Source organism: Coenobita brevimanus, chromosome 63 (assembly GCF_032717465.1).
Source record: "Coenobita brevimanus isolate Jiangsu-jjx chromosome 63, ASM3271746v2, whole genome shotgun sequence".
Classification (NCBI taxonomy): Eukaryota; Metazoa; Arthropoda; class Malacostraca; order Decapoda; family Coenobitidae; genus Coenobita; species Coenobita brevimanus.
Genome location: NC_137016.1, coordinates 40,476,459 through 40,494,956, shown reverse-complemented (window position 1 = coordinate 40,494,956; position 18,498 = coordinate 40,476,459). Strand labels below are relative to the sequence as shown.

General features: G+C 40.0%; 1 protein-coding gene across 1 annotated transcript in view; it reads right to left on the bottom strand.

Annotated features, from left to right (window-relative positions):
• LOC145404497 (uncharacterized) overlaps window positions 1-14,224 on the bottom strand; it is a 56,133-nt gene extending 41,909 nt beyond the window's left edge. The window contains exons 1-2 of the mRNA XM_080276063.1: window positions 14,115-14,224; window positions 4,435-4,467 (exon numbers count right to left, since the gene is read on the bottom strand). Of these exons, the coding sequence (XP_080132189.1) occupies window positions 4,435-4,467; window positions 14,115-14,156 (75 nt within the window). The 5' untranslated portion in view covers window positions 14,157-14,224. The remainder of the gene's footprint in view (window positions 1-4,434; window positions 4,468-14,114) is intronic.
• Window positions 14,225-18,498: the final 4,274 nt, after the last annotated feature.

Genomic DNA, 18,498 nt, shown 5'->3' with positions numbered 1-18,498 from the left:
TTTATATATTATTGCTCAATACCTTCTTGTATGTCATTGATGCAAACGATGTGAATATGAAGACGCTATAAACTACACACAAAAAATGTTGAAGTGTAACTATTCTATAAAGAAATCGCCAATATCGTCAAATTTTGCACTGATAACGTACAAAAGAATACTAACCAGCCATATCCAAAAATAAATCGCTAAGGAGGAGGTGTCAGGGAGCTTCCATAAACCGACGAGAATACGAACCCGCCAATCTCTCATCTCCCAATTCTCTCCACATGTCCAAACCATCTCAGGGTACTTCCAACACTCGCCTATCGTAAGAAATGGGTTAAGATTCTTCCTACATACAGCTCAAGCGCTATAGGGAATGCCGTCACACTTACCCACTTTCACTCTCAAATGGCAAACGTCGCGGCTGAGCAGTGAAACAGCTGGTTCTCATAGGTACAAGGCTTTATCATCTCCAGCATTGGTAATACGTCAGTGTTTACCTCTCTCTCTCTCTCTCTCTCCTTCTCAAGCTTTTATTTATATCACTGGTAATACGTCAGTGTTTCTCTCTCCCTCTCTGTATCTAAAACATCATCGGTACTATATTTAATTTCATTTTTTTTTTTTAATCTTATGTTTCTTGATGCCTGCCTGCCTGTCTCCTCTCTCTCTCTCCTGATTATCTAAGGCATCATCGTACTAAATTTTATCGTTTTTATCTATTTCTGTTGCCTCATGTCTGCCTGTCTCCCCCCTCTCCTCTATTTCTTAATCTAGCCCTATTATCATCGTTTTTGCCTTAAGACACTACTGAGAACACAAGCCTATCTTGTTCTTCTTGGAGAAAACTTTGTAACAGAACTCAAACCATTAACCCAACAGCATCCATTTTAGCAGGGTATACTCTCACGGCCCCTCCCCAAACTCCATCATATAGCCACCTCATCCTACCCATTTCTTTGTCCTCCACGGTTATTTCTCTACCCACCCACCTCAAAACCTTCACGCTTGTAGGCCTAAATAAAGCCTTACTGAGTTCAAGCCACTAATTCTACCTCTTTTTTTCACAGGGTATACTTTCCTGCCCCAGCCACTCCCCCCACCAGCACACCTGCCCATCCCACCCACTCCTTTGCTCCCACCCCTGAACATTCACTCTTAAAGGCTTAAAATAAAGCTTCAGTGCACTCAAACAACTAATTCTACAACACATTTTTTCCTAAGGTATAATTTCCTGCCCCAGCCCCATCGCCCAACGACATTCCAGCCCATCCCACCCACTCCTTTGCTCAACACGCCCATTTCTTTATCACCTATTCGACAGTTTCACGACTAAACGCTGGGCATACTGTCGACAAACGTACTGTACTTGTTATCTATCTGCCTGTTTGTAGCCGGACCTTCACTCCTCTCTCTCTTCTCTCTCTCTCTCTCTCTCTCTCTCTCTCTCTCTCTCTCTCAAAAACAGTGAGCTGAAAACTCAGTCGTACCGTTGAAATACTCTTGCTACTAATTATAGGTTAACAGCGCTTGATCCACAGTAAGGGCATGGAAGAGACCATCACCAACGTGGAAGGAATTACTTTCACTCTGATACTCAACAACCTGGAAAATCGTTTGGCAAAGATAGGCAGACGAGAGTGACAGAAACGCGACAACCAATCAGCTGATGGCTTGGAGCAGCGTCCCTTTCTCACCCACAACAGGTAGGTTCCTCTCTCCGAATATCTGGTAAGAGAGTAGCATCCAAGTTCCAGGAAAACATCTTGGAAAAAAAAAAAAAAAAACTCTAAGTTCTTCACGAGGTGCCTGGTGAAAAAGGATTCCTCACACACGTTACCTCAGGGAAATAGTTTAGAAATTCGACCACAAGTGATTCCTGAGACTTCATTCCACTTCCATCACGTTTACATATTTACAGTGTATATATATATATATATATATATATATATATATATATATATATATATATATATATATATAATCTAACAGAAAATTTCACTGAAATTGGGAAAACACTAACGAATTGAAGACGCCACTGAAAGGTATGTAGTAGTAGTAGTAGTAGTAGAAGTAGTAGTAGCAGCAGCAGCAGCAGTAGTAGTAGCAGTAGTAGTAGTAGTGGTAGTAGTAAGCTAATTGCACTTACAAACCCACTCATCTGAACGTGAACCCACTGGACTACATGCTCAAGATGCCCTATTCTTGTAACCCACCATCCTCCTTTAGGGGAACAAGGAAGCAGCTGAGGAACACTTGTATAACCGGGCAAGTGGAGCAGCCAAACTATATCAGTGCCACCACGTGAAGGCGTCCCTCTCGAGAACTAAAGACTCCCAGACTGAACAAAATCGTGGCCAAAAGGAATACAGAAAACGTCCTGGTAGTGAAGGGGTGAACAGTATACCCACCAAGGCCACCAGGTTACCAGCCAGTCACCTACAGCATCATCACTATTATTACTGAATCACTGCTTTTATCATCTATGTATCTATCTATCGGTGTGTCTATCAGTATGCCTCTATCTATCTATGTGTCTATCTAACGGTATATCTCTACCTATTTAACGACCGCCCCCCCCCAAAAAAAAAAAAAACACCCCCTCTATCACCTCTTCTGTACAATTCACACGATTTGTAGACACATTCACTTCCTTAATTCTCATACCTTCCCTCCCCCCCCCTCTCTCTCTCTCTCTCTCTTTCCCTCTCCCTCATTCTCTCATGAAAACCTTGAGAAACGAAATACTCACTGGAGTGAAAATATTTAAAATCCTTATATATCATGCTGATGAATCACTTGTTGCGCAGTACTGAGAGAGAGAGAGAGAGAGAGAGGAGAAGGTGGGAGGAAACACACAAATCAGGAACATTTAGTTTGAGAGAGAGAGAGAGAGAGAGAGAGAGAGAGAGAGAGACAGACAGACAGACAGACAGAGAATGAGGGGGAAGGTGGAAGGAAACAAAATCAGGAACATTTAGTTTATTTGTGTGTGTGTGTGTGTGTGTGTGTGTGAGAGAGAGAGAGAGAGAGAGAGAGAGAGAGAGGGGGGGGGGAGACAGGAACTACGGTAGGGGAAGCATCTAAATTACGGGGGGACTTTGATGACACCCCTACTCTCCCTCTAGTACAGTAACGCAGCTACTATTACTACTGTCTCTGCTACTGCCACTCCTACTATCCCTACTACTACCATTCCTACTATCCCTACAACCACTCCTACTATCTCTGCTACTACCACTCCTACTATCCCTACTACAACCACTCCTACTATCCCTACTACTACCACTCCTACTATCCCCACTGCTACTACTCCAACTATCCTATCAACAACCACTCCTACTACTACTAAAACTGCTACTACTTCTGCCACTACTAAAACTAATATTACCACTACCAAGTACTACACTATTACAACTACTACTACTACAAGTTCTCTTACTACTACTATAACTAAACCTACTACTACTACTACTACTACCACCAATACTTTCACGACAATAGATTTAGCACTGCGATTTCTCCTCACTTCCCTATCACAGCCATAAATTCAAGTAACTAACACCCCTTTCACTACCACATACCTCCCCTACACATCCCGGTGTTATCTGGTTATACTACAAGCAGCCTATTGATATTCAGACTACAAGTTTTTATCACGATAATCCTGCTACTACGATTGTTACTATTACAACTACTTCTGCTGCTCCTAGTAGTAGTAGTGGTGGTAGCAGTAGCAGCAGTAGTAAAGGAGCAATAGTAATAGCAGCAGCACTACCCTTAACACAAGAATTCAGTAACAATAATAATATTAATAATAATAATAATACCACTAATAATAATAATAATAATAATAAGTGTACATCTGGGCAGAAGCACTTTCGCAACAAAAGCATACATAAACGCATACTGTACATAGCAACAGCGATATGGTGTACATTTATAAAAATACTCGGTACGTCTCTTCAGACAGACGAGAGAGAGAGAGAGAGAGAGAGAGAGAGAGACCATATCGTCACTTTTTCCACACACTAATGAGCTGTATCTAGGTAGGTGTGTGTGTGTGTGTGTGTGTGTGTGTGTGTGTGTGTGTGTGTGTGTGTGTGTGTGTGGACAGAGAGAGAGAGAGAGAGAGAGAGAGAGAGAGAGAGAGAGTATATTAGGTCTTAGTGAATATTTGTTGGATTGAGCGGAATGACTGTGTGTGTGTGTGTGTGTGTGTGTGTGTGTGTGTGTGTGTGTGTGTGTGTGTCTGTATACACAGGTGTCCGTGTTAATTACATGTTAAAGGAACTGATTATCTTGGAAAAGGTGTGTGTACATCATCTCAGTATAATTATGTATCAGAATGTACGTATTTATAAACGGAAATCTTTTAAATATGGAGAGAGAGAGAGAGAGAGAGAGAGAGAGAGAGAGAGAGAGAGAGAGAGAGAGAGAATCACTTACCAGGTTCAGAATCCCGATGATCTTGGAGCCGACCTGAAATTAGGAAAGAAAATACCGTAAAAGTACTAAATACACCATAATATTTCCCATAAAGAATATAGAGTAATGTAAGAGCATGTATCATAAGAAAATATAACGTAAGAATATATCATAACGTAGGTAGACATATCGATACCGCAGGAATATATCGCAACGTAAGAAGATAATTATATTGTAAGAAAATGTATCATCAAAAATATATCGAAAAATTAAATACTGTACGTGGACATATCGTAAGAATGCACAGTAACATAACAGAGATCGTAAAAAAATATTACGTAACGGTAAAAACATATCGCTAGAAAAAAAAATCACCTACGTTCATCTTCAAGAAATACTGTATAGCTACGCCTCCTTTCCTCTCTCTCTCTCTCTCTCTTTCACACACACACACACACACACACACACACACACACACTCTTCTACCTCTACTCTCTCACCTTCGAATGACCGTCCCCCACACCTCTCTCAAAACAGACCAAGATCCAATATTCGGATCAAAATTGAATCAATGAACAAGACACCAATACATTTCAACCCAAAGCAAACAATAACAACTGAAGTAGTAGTAATAGTATTAGTAAAAAAAATAATAATAATAATAATAATAACAATAATAATAATAATCCACCCATCCATCATCCAATCCTACATTGCCCCATGAGAAGCGTAGGAGTCCGGGGCTAGGCAGTTGGTCCCGGCATATAAGATGAAAGTGACCAGCCTCACTCATCCCTGAGTGGCATTACATGAGCAATCAACCCCAAGCACCCCTTGGATATAAACCTTTACCGGCTCAATCCGACTGAAGAGCAATAATAACCACCATGCGCCAACTTTGGTGATATGGTTACCACCCAGCATAGTAAATGGTTTCCTGGTGTACAGGAAACTATTTGGCTTGTCACTCAGTGTAGAGTCACCCAGAGGCAGAATGAAGAGGAAAGAATGAAGGAATGAAAGACAGAAGAGGGAATGTAAAGTCACCCGTAGGCAGAAGGCCAGGGACAGAATGAAGGAAAGACAGAAGAGGATGGAAGGAAAGAAAGATGGAGGAGAGGAAAGGGCAGACACCCGAGAGCAGCACTACATCGAGTGAGTGGATGGTGAGCGCCCCCACCTACCACATAATAATAATAATAATAATAATAATAATAATAATAACAACAATAATAATACGCTGAGGGCGACGACAGAAACATATGATGAAGGCGAGGAAGAAAGACAAACCAAAAGCAACAAACCCAAAATATGAGAAAGTAGTCACAGTTTCCCCTGGCAGAAAATGATACCAGGAGAGCGCACCCAAGTATGGAAAGACGTTTTTTTGACGAGGGGCGGAGTGGTTCCAATATTATGCCGACGACTTCTTGCATAATCTCTTGGGTGCCTTAATCTTTCCTCGTTACGCAAGTTTTACCGTACCTCTACTGATCATGGATAAGTAAAACCCAAGTATCTGCGTATTTTGCCCGCCTCTTCGGCCGCTAAAATCCGGGTGTGGTTTAAAATAGCGTCCCAACAAAAATGGCTCCTTGGCAACAGGGAGACGGGCGAGAACATGAACACACCCAACTGTTGCCGACCCGCTCACACCGCCTCGCCTACCATACACACTAGAACGCGGCCTCTCATTCTAAATCTCAGGCACCTACGCTCTCAAACGCGGTCTAATTCTAAATCAGTGGCACCTTTACCCTGAAATGCACTCTCTTGCACTCACATTCTAAAATGTGCTACACTTACACTCAGACGCGTTCTCTCTAAATCGGAGGCACTTACTCTTAAACGCGCCCTCTCATTCTAAATCTGCGACACTGCACTCCCAAAATTGCGCTCGCTCTAATTTTAAATCTGCGGCACCTGCACTCAAATGCGCCCTCTCTAATTCTAAATCCGAGACACGTATACATTCAAACGCCCTCTCTCATCCTAAATCACTTAAAATATCCTGGGTAGCCTAATCTAGGTTCCCATTCTACAGCAGGTGCAAGAGACTTCGTAGCACCTTTTAATTAGCGATTAATTAACCAAAGTACACCTCAATATTTTCTTGTATATCGAGTTTGCATACATAACATACGAGAGGGTTTAAAGGTGTCATGTACAGAATAAATCGCTAAGGGAAGGGTGTAACGTTCCTGTATCTGAGGCATCTACAATATACTGGGAAATCTGGTGTTATGGGCGTTAGACCTATACCTGTTCGCCTTAAAACAATAAATAAATAAACAAAGATCTCTGCCGGTTCTTATAAGTTTTTTTTTTTTTTTAACTATCATACGGTGACACGAATCTCTCTCTCTCTCTCTCTCTCTTTCTCTCTCCACCACACCTACGCAAACAGCAACATACTAGCTAATCCTACCTACTAGGGGGGAAAGAACTTGGATTATTTATACTCACGGTAACTACAAACAACTATATTCAGCTTCGTAGAATTCGCAAAACATTTTCCTTAGTGACTTAAGCAGCATAATATACTTCACTACCCTGTTGTATATTACTGATGCAAAGTATGTTGGAATCAAAACGGAAAAATAAAAGAATACAAGAGAATATTGGTGACAGACAAAAGGATAAATCGTTGAGGAAGAGGGGTTACGAAATCTGAGGCAAATTAATTAAATGTAGGCTATATTTAAATCCTTCAGACGAATCTATCCACCTTAGCAAAGAATGCTAATAATGGAAGGAGGTTAACGAATGCTACATCTTACTCTTCCAGACGATTTTACCCAACTTAGGAAAGAGCCCATAAAGGAAGGGTTAATACAGTCTATACATAAATCCTCCAGACGATTTTCTTCAACTCAGGAAAACTCATCACATGGAAGAAGTTAATAAAATCTGTACCGGTGTATAATTCCAGACGATTTTCAACATAAAACTCTCACATGGAAGGAGGTTCATGAAGGCTGGTTCTACTTCCTCTAGACGATTTTATTCAACTTAGGAATTAATTTTCACATGGGCAGGTGTTAATGAAGGCTGTACCTAACTTCTAGACGATTTTACTCAGTCTGGTAAATAAATTCCGCAAGAAAGGTGTTACGGCTCTATTCCTTGCACTTCGAAAACTCTATCCAAAGCACAATAAAATGAAAAAAAAAAATGAAATAGGCCAAAAACGGTTTACATTGAGCCTACAAGGGTTTACAGTCGAGGGGGGGGGCTGGGGTTCTGCTCACATAATGCCACTCAGGGAAGAGAGACTGGTCACTCACCCTAAATCTAAGCAGCCTATCCCCGGGCCCTTATGGACCTGATACGACAATATGGAGAGAGAGAGAGAGAGAGAGAGAGAGAGAGAGAGAGAGAGAGAGAGAGAGAGAGAGAGAGAGAGCGCATTGAGTGAATTTGTTGGATTGTGCTGAATGACTGTGTGTGTGTGTGTGTGTGTGTGTGTGGAAACAGGTAGCTATCGGCATGAGGACATCGCGCTGAAAGGGTTAGTCTGTTATGTTTACGGAGCTAGTGTTGTTGAAGTGTGTGGGGTATTCTCTCTCTCTCTCTCTCTCTGGGGTCAAATCAACTTTACCTTCACCATAAACCCAATTTCAATACGGTATGCGAGCATCATTCCATCCATTTTTGAATACCGCAGCAAGACACCTATCTCCCTTATCACATCAGACTTAAATCATCTTCACAACAGTTTATTTCTCCTCTCTTATCAACACTCAAGGCTGTAAGATGGCTATAGATCGTTCACTTTAACTTGGCGGAGATTTCGTCCTTTCGCAGCAACTCTTGAAGCCTATGTCCAGAGTCGGACACTAAATAATAATAATAATAATAATAATAATAAATACCGGTAAATAAATATACCACATATCTCAATAGCAAAATAAGGAAATACTACGGTTTAACAATTTTTCTGTGCCTAATATCGTATCCCAGTGTTAGTGTTGTCATACCTCAGCATTGGAGATAAAAATATCTGGTTAAGTTAAACTGGCGTGTATATATACAGTATATACGTCGACACACACACACACACACACACACACACAAGAAAAGAAATGCATATACAGCAAATAAAAGAAAGGTGACTTGCAATGGGGTTGATGTGGTTAAAAAAGTTTCGAAAGTTCCTTAAATACACCGCTGCGCCGCCGGAAGCTAACCCGTCTAATTAAAACACACACACACACACATTCTCTATGTGCAACTACTGTATGTACAGTAATGATACAACACATTCTATGCCGATTGCCTTTTTTTTTAAGCTTTTTTTTTTTTTTTGTATTTTTAAAAACCACAGCGGAGGTGTAACATATTTGCCGATACCTGACACCCCGGCACACACACACACACACACACACACACTCCATATTCATGACATCAGTAACACTTCTATCTTCATGACAGCTGTTATATCTACGGTACCGTACCTATCTATCTATATCTACCTATCAATCATCTATACAGGTATCTATCTACAGTATATATGTATAACTGATTTCCAAGTATATTTTTTCCAAGCTATTGCACATCACACACTCAAACAAACCATTCTACCATACTCGTACACGGTGGCAGAGTAGGTGGTGGGGGTTCCGTAACACCTCAACCTTAGCGATTTATCCTGCACATCATATCTTCATATCCTCATGAATGATACTGATAGTGTTAATATTAAAACAACATAAGCAGGGTATTATACAAGGGGATACTGAGCAAACTATGTCGACACTAAAACGGTGTAAGGTGTAATGAGAAAAATAAACCGCTAAGGAAGAGGCGCTACGAAATCTCTTATGACCCACAATCTCCATTAGGTCTGCTCATCCACCTACCATACCTTATGTACTTCTACGGAGTGTCTTCGGCAACTTCAACATTCAACCATATTTAGTGAACAGCTGGTGGCATCGCGTGTGGGGGGGGGGAGAGGGTTCGTAACATCTCTTCCTTAGCGATTTATTCTGTATACATATTTTACACTTATACATCCACCACAGTTTGCATCATAACATACAGAAAAGTACCGTACCGTACTGTGGTGTAATGTGCAGAAAAATCGCTAAGGAAAAGGTGTTGAGAAAAAAAAAAAATACTGGGGTGTGATGGGTAGAAAAATTGCTAAGGAAGAGGCGTAGACAAAAAAAAAAAAAAAAAAAAACTTACTGTGGTGTGATAGAATAAATCACGAAGGAAGGGGTGTTGCGTAACCTCACTAACCCTTCCATAGAATACAACGATGAATTTAAGGATGTCTCTTAAATGGCGAGTCCTTGGTAAACGTTTTCAGAAGGTTGCTTTTAGAAGTTCCCATCAACCATTTTTTTTTCTTTTTTTCGTTTTTCTCTCTCTCTCTCTCCTCTCTCTCTCTAACAAGTGTGACTACCCACTCTCTAACTAGTGTGACTCCCCATTCTCTAACAAGTGTGACTACTCCCCACTCTCTAACAAGTGTGACTACTCCCCACTCTCTAACAAGTGTGACTCCCTACTCTTTAACAAGTGTAACTCCCCACTCTAACAAGTGTGACTCCCTCCTCTCTAACAAGTGTGACTCCTCACTCTCTCTAACAAGTGTAATTCCCCGCTCTTTCTAACAAGTGTGACTCCGCACTCTCTCTAACAAGTATGACTCCCCACTCTAACAAGTGTGACTCCCCACTCTCTAACAAGTGTGACTCCCTACTCTCTAACAAGTGTGACTCCCTACTCTCTAACAAGTGACTCCTTACTCTCTTTAACAAGTGTGACTTCCCACTCTCACTAACAAGTGTGACTCCCTACTCTCTAACAAGTGTGACTCCCCACACTCTCTAACAAGTGTGACTCCCTATTCTCTAACAAGTGTGACTCCCCACACTCTCTAACAAGTGTGACTCCCCACACTCTCTAACAAGTGTGACTCCCTATTCTCTAACAAGTGTGACTCCCCACACTCTCTAACAAGTATGACTCCCCACTCTTTCTAACAAGTGTGACTCCGCACTCTCTCTCTAACAAGTGACTCCCCACTCTCTCTGTAACGAGTGTGAACCCCCACTTCCCTCCCTCTCTCTCTCTCTCTCCGTTTTAGTAACATGTACCGTAACTTTTTATACGGCAACAAGTGCGACTCTCTCTCTCTCTGACACAATTCCCGTAAATCGGCGTTGCTGCTGGTCACTCTCACTCTTGAAGGCTACACAGGTAAGGAGATGGAGACCGGGGATGAGCTCTTAGATACGCGCCTTGCATCTCACCGCCGTATTCTCCTGGACCCCAAAACACTCCCAGACTCTGAGTGACCGGCGATTTCCTATCACCAGTACGTTTGCGATTTATTCTGCATAATACACCTTCAAATTATCTAGTGTATTAATCGTTGCAAACCTTGTCGATACAAAATAATATAACATCGGTAAAGGTAAGTATTAAAGCGCAAAGTGCAAAATAAATCTTCAAAGAATAGGTGTTACGGAATCTAGTCACGTTAGAATATGACCCTAAGCGACTTATTTTGCATCTAACATTCTAGTTTGTCTCGTAAGTTATTAATCTACTCTGACGTCAACAAATATTGCCTTATTAACACATATGGGGATACTGACGTCCACCTGTAATAAGAAAATAAATCGCTGAGAAAGGGATGTTACGAAATTCCTAGAGCCAATAAATATTTATATAACCTTTACTCCAAAATTTCTGAGCCCGGATTCACTAACTTACGATCAACAGCCTATATTATAATTATTTTATTGATTTCTTTAGCATTTTTATTTATTCAGTTTTTTGCCGGTGGGAAAATGAAATGAGTGCAGAAACATTACGTGTTTGATCCTACTGGAAAAAAAGAAATATGACTGGGAATTGATCGTATGTTTGTGACTCTAAAGGTTGTACTCCGACTGGTTTGGGGGATTTCGTCAACACATCTTCCTAGGCGATTTATTCTGCACAATACACCTCAGTTCCATCTTATGTTACTGGTTGATATTAGGACGTATTCCCGTCAGTTAAGGAAGCTCCCTAGCATTTCTCCCTTAGCGATTTATTTCTGGATACGGTTAGTTAATATCAGCTAGTATGATATTTACGCTGAGTATGGTGGCGTTTGAATAATTTAAATGACAGAAGAGAATGGTATGGAGTAAAGAGGAAAATAATTCGCTTGGGAGGAAGGGTTAGGGAGCTTTCTTAACCAACGAGAATACGGACCTCAAAATACCACACATGGCATATGATAGAATATTAAGATGCAATATAAAAAATAAATCGCTATGGAAGAGGTGCTACGAAGTCTTCAGTCAACTAGGACAGAGCCATTAAAACAATAAAGAAAAATAATACATAAGGTTCGAAGGATGGTTAGTAAAGACTGAGATCATTTATATTTTAGGATTAAGATTTTTGGTAGCAGCTTTTCAAATAAAACTGCCAGCTAGGGAAATGAGAAAATAAAAACGGGGTAATAATTGACAAGAGTAAACTAATAAAGTTTGTAAATACGTTACCGTAACGTAAAAACAGCAAAATAAGTTAGTAAAATAGTCAAAATAAAGTTAGAGTAAAACAGTACAACAATGGTTAATGTAAAAAAGTAAAGTGAGTAAATATTGTAGGATAAGGAAAAATAAGATAAGCTACATTCATTTTTTTTTTTTTTTTTTAATTGAGGCGAAGATGCACTTGACAGATTGGTGATTATTGGCTGAATGCAACATTACTTCATAATCTAGCATTAATAACTGACAACAAATATCTGAGAGGGGATATTTGGGTTAGTAAGTATTTTTTGGACATGTTGCATTCAGCCAATCATCAACAACCTGTCATGCATATTCGCCTAAAAAAAAAAAAAAAAAAAAAAAAAAAAAAAAGGAATATAGTAAAATAATAAGGTAAAAAAAGTAAAATATGATAGTAAAATAAGAATAAAATAATAATGTAAAACAAAAACGTTGGAGCAAAATAATAAAGTTTGAGTAATATGCTTGGCAAAGGGTGGCATGTCGCAGCAATCTCTTCAAAGCGATTTATTTAGCGTACTAACACGTCAAAGAGCCTTAAACAAACATGAATAACTTTAGCGATAACTATTTAATTAAACAACTGGGTAGTAAAGCAGGGTAGATGAAAATAGGACTGATAAGAATAAAATCAGGATAATAATAAAATAAGGATATATATGAATAGCCAGGATAAATAAGAATATAGTGAGGATAGATACAAATAAGATGGATAATAATAAGATAAATACGAATAACGTCAGGATAGATACAAATAGGATAGATAATAATAGGACAGATACGAATAAAGTCAGGATGGATAAGAATAAAATGAAGTCAGGACAGATAGGAATAAAATCGTCAGGATAGATCAGAATAGTCCGGATAGATAAGAATAGTCCGGATAGATAAACATAGTCAACGGAAATCCCCCTTCAAGCGAGAAATATCAATACTTGCAACATGCTATCAACGCTGCAAAGGTGGAGGGCAATAACACTAACAAGCAACGTATTACTGAGGAATTTTAATGAGACGGACCCGTATTCTCGTCGGTTAAGGAAGCTCCCTAACACATTTCCCTTAGCGACTTATTTTTTACACCCACCTGCCCTCTCCTGTGACTGATACATCCTTCTAACAACACCAATCTCTGCATAAATAACGTTAAAAGGGATATTAACCAGCTACATCCAGAAAGCAAATTGCTAAGGAAAAGGTGCTAGGGAGCTACTTACCTGATGGGACAAATTAATGCCACTATGGAAACAACACTCTCATTTTCACTGCAACATGTCCTGGAGCAGCGGAACATACTGCTAAAACGTTGCTATGTAGAAGAGCAATAATGGTGAGAAGCAAGATAAATGAAAAACATATACAAGGTTTCTCCGAGTTTTACGCCCCCTGTTCTTTGAACCATGCGTAATTACTGAGGAAATAATACTGCATTTTTCACCCCATTATGTTCTGCAGCGAACGGAAATGCAACAAAAAAGACGCAAAAGTTAGTTAACAATAACAGGAAACAAGAAAAATACCGAACATGCAACCAAGAAGATGCAAAAGTTGGTGAATAAGAGTGCAAGATAAAAACTGAGGGAAAAGAAAACAAAAGATATCGCCACTGTTTTGCCTCGCTTGTCCTCTCAACCATGAAAAAAAAAAAAAAAAGGGGGAAAAAACTGTTTTCATTCCATTGTCTCGCACCAGGATTATATATATATATATATATATATATATATATATATATATATATATATATATATCACTTCCGACCAACTCCCTCTCGTAACTAAGATTGATTTTAATAGGACGAACTATTGGTGCGGCAAGATATACATTCTCCTCTCCCTATCCATCCTGCAAAATTAAATCTCAGTGAATAGAGGGAGTGTGCATCGCTAGAGCAACTTCGCAATGCCGGTTAGCCCAAGCATGGAACTGCAACGGTGCACTCTAAATAGTGAGCAACGCACTCCAATACAACGAATACAATTGAGGATTCAAGCGTCTAGAAACTGTACGACGATATTTGGAAGAATTATGAAATTGCAAGATGGCCGGTTATGTAAGCCTCTCCTAACTACACTGCCCTATGACCTCGCTCCTTGACGGTAACCCTACTTCGCGAAGAAAGTGACTAAAGAAATAAATACCGGTTCTTAAACTGTTACACGGCATACACACCTTAAGGTCGAAACAGAAGCAACATCCACTGAGGATAGGCATGGCTCCTGGGGGTATATAATCAAGATAAAAATGACGAGAGCGGCAACACACAACCTCTCTCCACGATAGTCTCCTCTCGACTGGCGCTTCGTTGTCGTGCCTTTTCGTGGGTTGTGGTGGCTAGGCAAAACGGAGAGGGGGGAGGGAAGAGTTTAGAGGGGGGAGGGGTGGTGAACGTAATGGCGCTGAATTCTATGATGGAATCAAGAACACAAAATCCCTTCAGAATTAAGAGTAAGGGAGTTAAGTTTCAACTGGAAAAGAAAATGGGGGAAATGAATGAAAAGAACTGGAGTTACGGAAAGGAAGGCTTCGGTAGTGAGGAGGATGGATATAACGGCGTTGAATTTTATGGCAATATCAAAGAACACAAAATTCTTTCAGACTTCAATGCAAGTGTGTTTGGGTTTAGTTCGAAAGAAATGAAAGGATAAGTATGAAAGTGGAGGTGCAGTGAAGAGAAGGTTTGGGGGTGAGCTAGGGGGGATGGACGTCATGGCTTTGAATTGGATGCCTAAGAGCACAAGGAATACAAAACACTTTAAAACTTATAACAATAGGTTAGGTTCAGTACAAGAAGAAAGTGAAGGAAGAAAATAAAATGCATATAAGGGCTGAGAGGTTGGGAGTGGAGGGTGATGCACGTTATGGCTTTGAATTCAACAATGATATGCTGACGAGGAATACAAAACGCTTTCAAACTTGTTACAGTGGGTTAGGTTTCAATACGAGAGGGAAGCGAGGGAAGGAAATGAAGAGGAAGTGGAGTTAGGGTGTGGAACGAGATGGTAGGTGCATCAGTAAGGCCAGTGTTGTTGGGTACCACGTTGCCACACCCCACTCCTCGGCGCCAAAAACAGTGATAGCTGTTACTATGGGTCTCTTTACGTTAACTTTGCCTAAACTTGCCATCTCTCCATCTTGAATGCTGAGATGTCACAAGAGATTAATGCTAAAATATGAAGATAGTAATTAAGATGTGCTGTTGAAAGCATAAAAAACAGCAGAGTTGTGTTTTTATGCAAGTGGGTTACATGAAATACTTTAATCAAGGACGAAACTCTGAGCCAAGTTAAAGTGAAAAGAGCATTCAGTCAGTTTGTTTTCATGTGACGTAACCGGACTGCTCACACAATTTGAAGTCGTGGTTGCATGAAATTCGATGAGCTGTAGTTATGTGGGAGAAGCGAGTCTTATGGATTACCACAGTTCATTCATTTTAACTTGGCGGAGATTTTCGTCCTTTTATACAGTCTATTTCACGTAGCTCAATTTAAGAGTAAGAAAATACTACTGCTCTACATTAGTTTTAGCACTCCTTCGTGACTAACATCATATTCTGTACTAACCCCTTGTCATAGCTTACCATTCGAGATGGAAAGATGTCAATTTTTCGCCTAGTTAAAGTAAACGGAATATAGGTGACACAGGAAATTCGTAGCACCTCTTCCTTAGCGATTTATTTTGGACGTTACATCAAAATATTATACTGTATGTTATACACGTCTTTTTCCTGAAATATCGACATAGTTCTCTGTCATAACTGTAATATGTTTAGTGGTAAGAGCAAGACATGGGAAAATGCTGTATTCTCCTATCCTAGTTCATCCTGCAGCAAGAAACTATATACAGTAGTTACGAGTGGCACATGATTGTACAGTATATTTATCCGTGAATCTCCCGCATTCTAGGAGGTCTATCTTCTAGGGTTACGAAGCTCTCTTAACATTTCTCCTTTACCGGTTTATTCCCGTACCTGGTAAGTATATTCTTTTATGCAATCTATGACGATTAATATTACGAAGGCACACCGGTAAATAATAAAAATATGAAAAATAAATCGCTAAGGCAGAGGTGCTAGGAAACCTCTGATGGCGGGAACAGGGGACTAGGTAGCATACCTGTATAGGCAACTTCTAAGCACGTTCCTCTGCGATTTAATATGCATGTTACATCTTTTTATCCTCTTGTACGTTACTGTGAGGCACACATTAGTATTAAATGTAGAAAAATACTGTAAAAGAATATCAACGTGCACCATACACCATAAATCACTATGATGAAGGTGCTACGAAGCCTCCAACGCCACCAAAAAGCGGCTAGATTCTAAACAAGGAAAAAAAATATATAATAGCGGGTTTGCGATGTTACTACTACTACTACTGCTACTACTATTACTGACTTGTGATTTATAATTGTTGAAGTAATTGCGACAGTGATTAAGAGAATTATAAAACTGACATTAAATCAAGTGGTCTATTTGTACATCCCATCTCGCATTTCCTTCGGTTTTCTCCGGATGGAAGAGGACGACTTAAGACTGGTGCCTATAAAACGCACGAAGGTTATAAAGGCAAGTAATCAACACTTTGCTGAGTCTCAATCATCGCCTAGAATACGGCATGCAACATTCGAGTATAACCATGGCCTATTACCATTTCCTAAGCAATTTATTTTGTTTATTACACCTTACTGACCTATGCTGTCATATAAATCCTTTCAATGTCGACATACTCTGCATAAATAACGTACAAAAGGATATTAACCAGCTGTATCCAAAAATCAATCAGTAAGGAAGAGGTGTTAGGGAGCTTCCATACTCAAAAAGTCCAAGTCCCCAACTGTGCTGCCAGGTTAACAGGGACACGAGATAACAAACTTTACCTAAGGGTCTGACCGGCCAGGGAATCGATCTCGGGGTTTTCCCAGTTACGAACGTCTCCCAAGAGAACATATACCGACACGCACCTTCCCGCGGGTCACATACCTTGTGCTTCGTGGAAGGAGGTAATTAGGTTCGATCCGTTACTGAGTCACCGCCTATTACTCCAAACACACACTGTATCAGTTTGTCTTCACCTGACAGACCTGGCCCACTTCCACAACTTGAATAATGTCTTGTTTGCTTAAAATTCGCCGAGACTTAGTTATCGAGGTAGGGATGCGTCTCCTTGGTTACCAGACTAAATGACCTTCCAGTCTCACTACACCTGCATTGTAATCAAATAAGCTGAAAAAGGGTTAGGGATCTTCATCAGGTTAATGTAAATGAACTAAAGGATGGAATTAAGTTCCACTGGCTATGGAATTACTGTTTACTGCCCATACCGCGCCATAAATGTTCATGGTTCATAATAGACTAGTATTAATCTGATGTCTGTCAAACTATTTCATCCAATAACTATGGAGGAAATATTTTGTGATTGGAAGTTTTATAGCGTTTGATTTCTAAAGCTGCAAACTCTTTTTCGTAAACTATGCCGCAGTTCTGCTCAGAGAATACAGCCAAATCAATGCGTGATTAAGAGGTGTATAATACAAATCCTTCAGCCCGAGGATACCTCCTATATCTTATTTTTACAACTCCAAAATTATCTACCTCAACTTAGGAGACGTTTCGACCTAGCATCATTTTCTAGTGCTAATTTACTCAGTACTTAAAAAGGAAAGATGAAGATTTCGACTATGGTAAAGTAAAAACAGTTTAAAAACAATAACCGTAAAAAGTTATGTTGTTAGAGGATTAATCTCTAACCCCAAACTTTATAGTAAGCCTCTCCGTTCACAACAAAAATATGAGAGAAAACGTTGATTTCTGTAACATTTTAAGGATAGCTATGGTAGAAAAACGGGACGTGCCAGGTATTTTGGTGTCGGGCCTGGAAAGGGAGCCTAAATCTGATTGTCTTTCATCTTGAGATACAGCTGCTAGGAAAGTATTATAATATTTTCTAGATTAGTAAAAAAATTATCTAGTGTTAAATCGTAGAGGAAGCAACCCAGGATACAATCACAAATATTTGAACGAAATAAAAATATCAATGACTAAATGACTACCTTCTTCACCTTATTCAAGGAGGGTCCCACGCCCCTCAGCCCCCTTAACTGTGTCCGTAGATAAAGAAGTGAAGCATAGAGAGAGAGAGAGAGAGAATGTGGCAAATTCGAGCTACGGTTTTTACATTCAAGTGGCCTACGGGATCCGAGCAGAAAAGAAGCAGTAAGTACAGCCAGACGCAAAAGTTGGGTTACACAGTATATCCAGTGGGTCATAGGAGGCTAGGAGTGTTAATACCGTCACCATTAACCCTCTCACGGTCAAGGTAACTCTAGTACTCATTCCAGCTCACGGCAGACGAGTTTATTAAGATGGGTGAGCCATAGGAGCCTGAATTAAGATAGTGTAATCATAACAAACTCCCTCCACCTGATCGAGATAAGATAAAGCGGACTGACGAAGTTGATTTCATGCTAAAGTACCTTTATAAGTGGCATCGAAGGCTTCGTAACACCTCTTCCTAAGCGATTTGTTTTGCATATTGCACGTTAACATCTAAGCGAT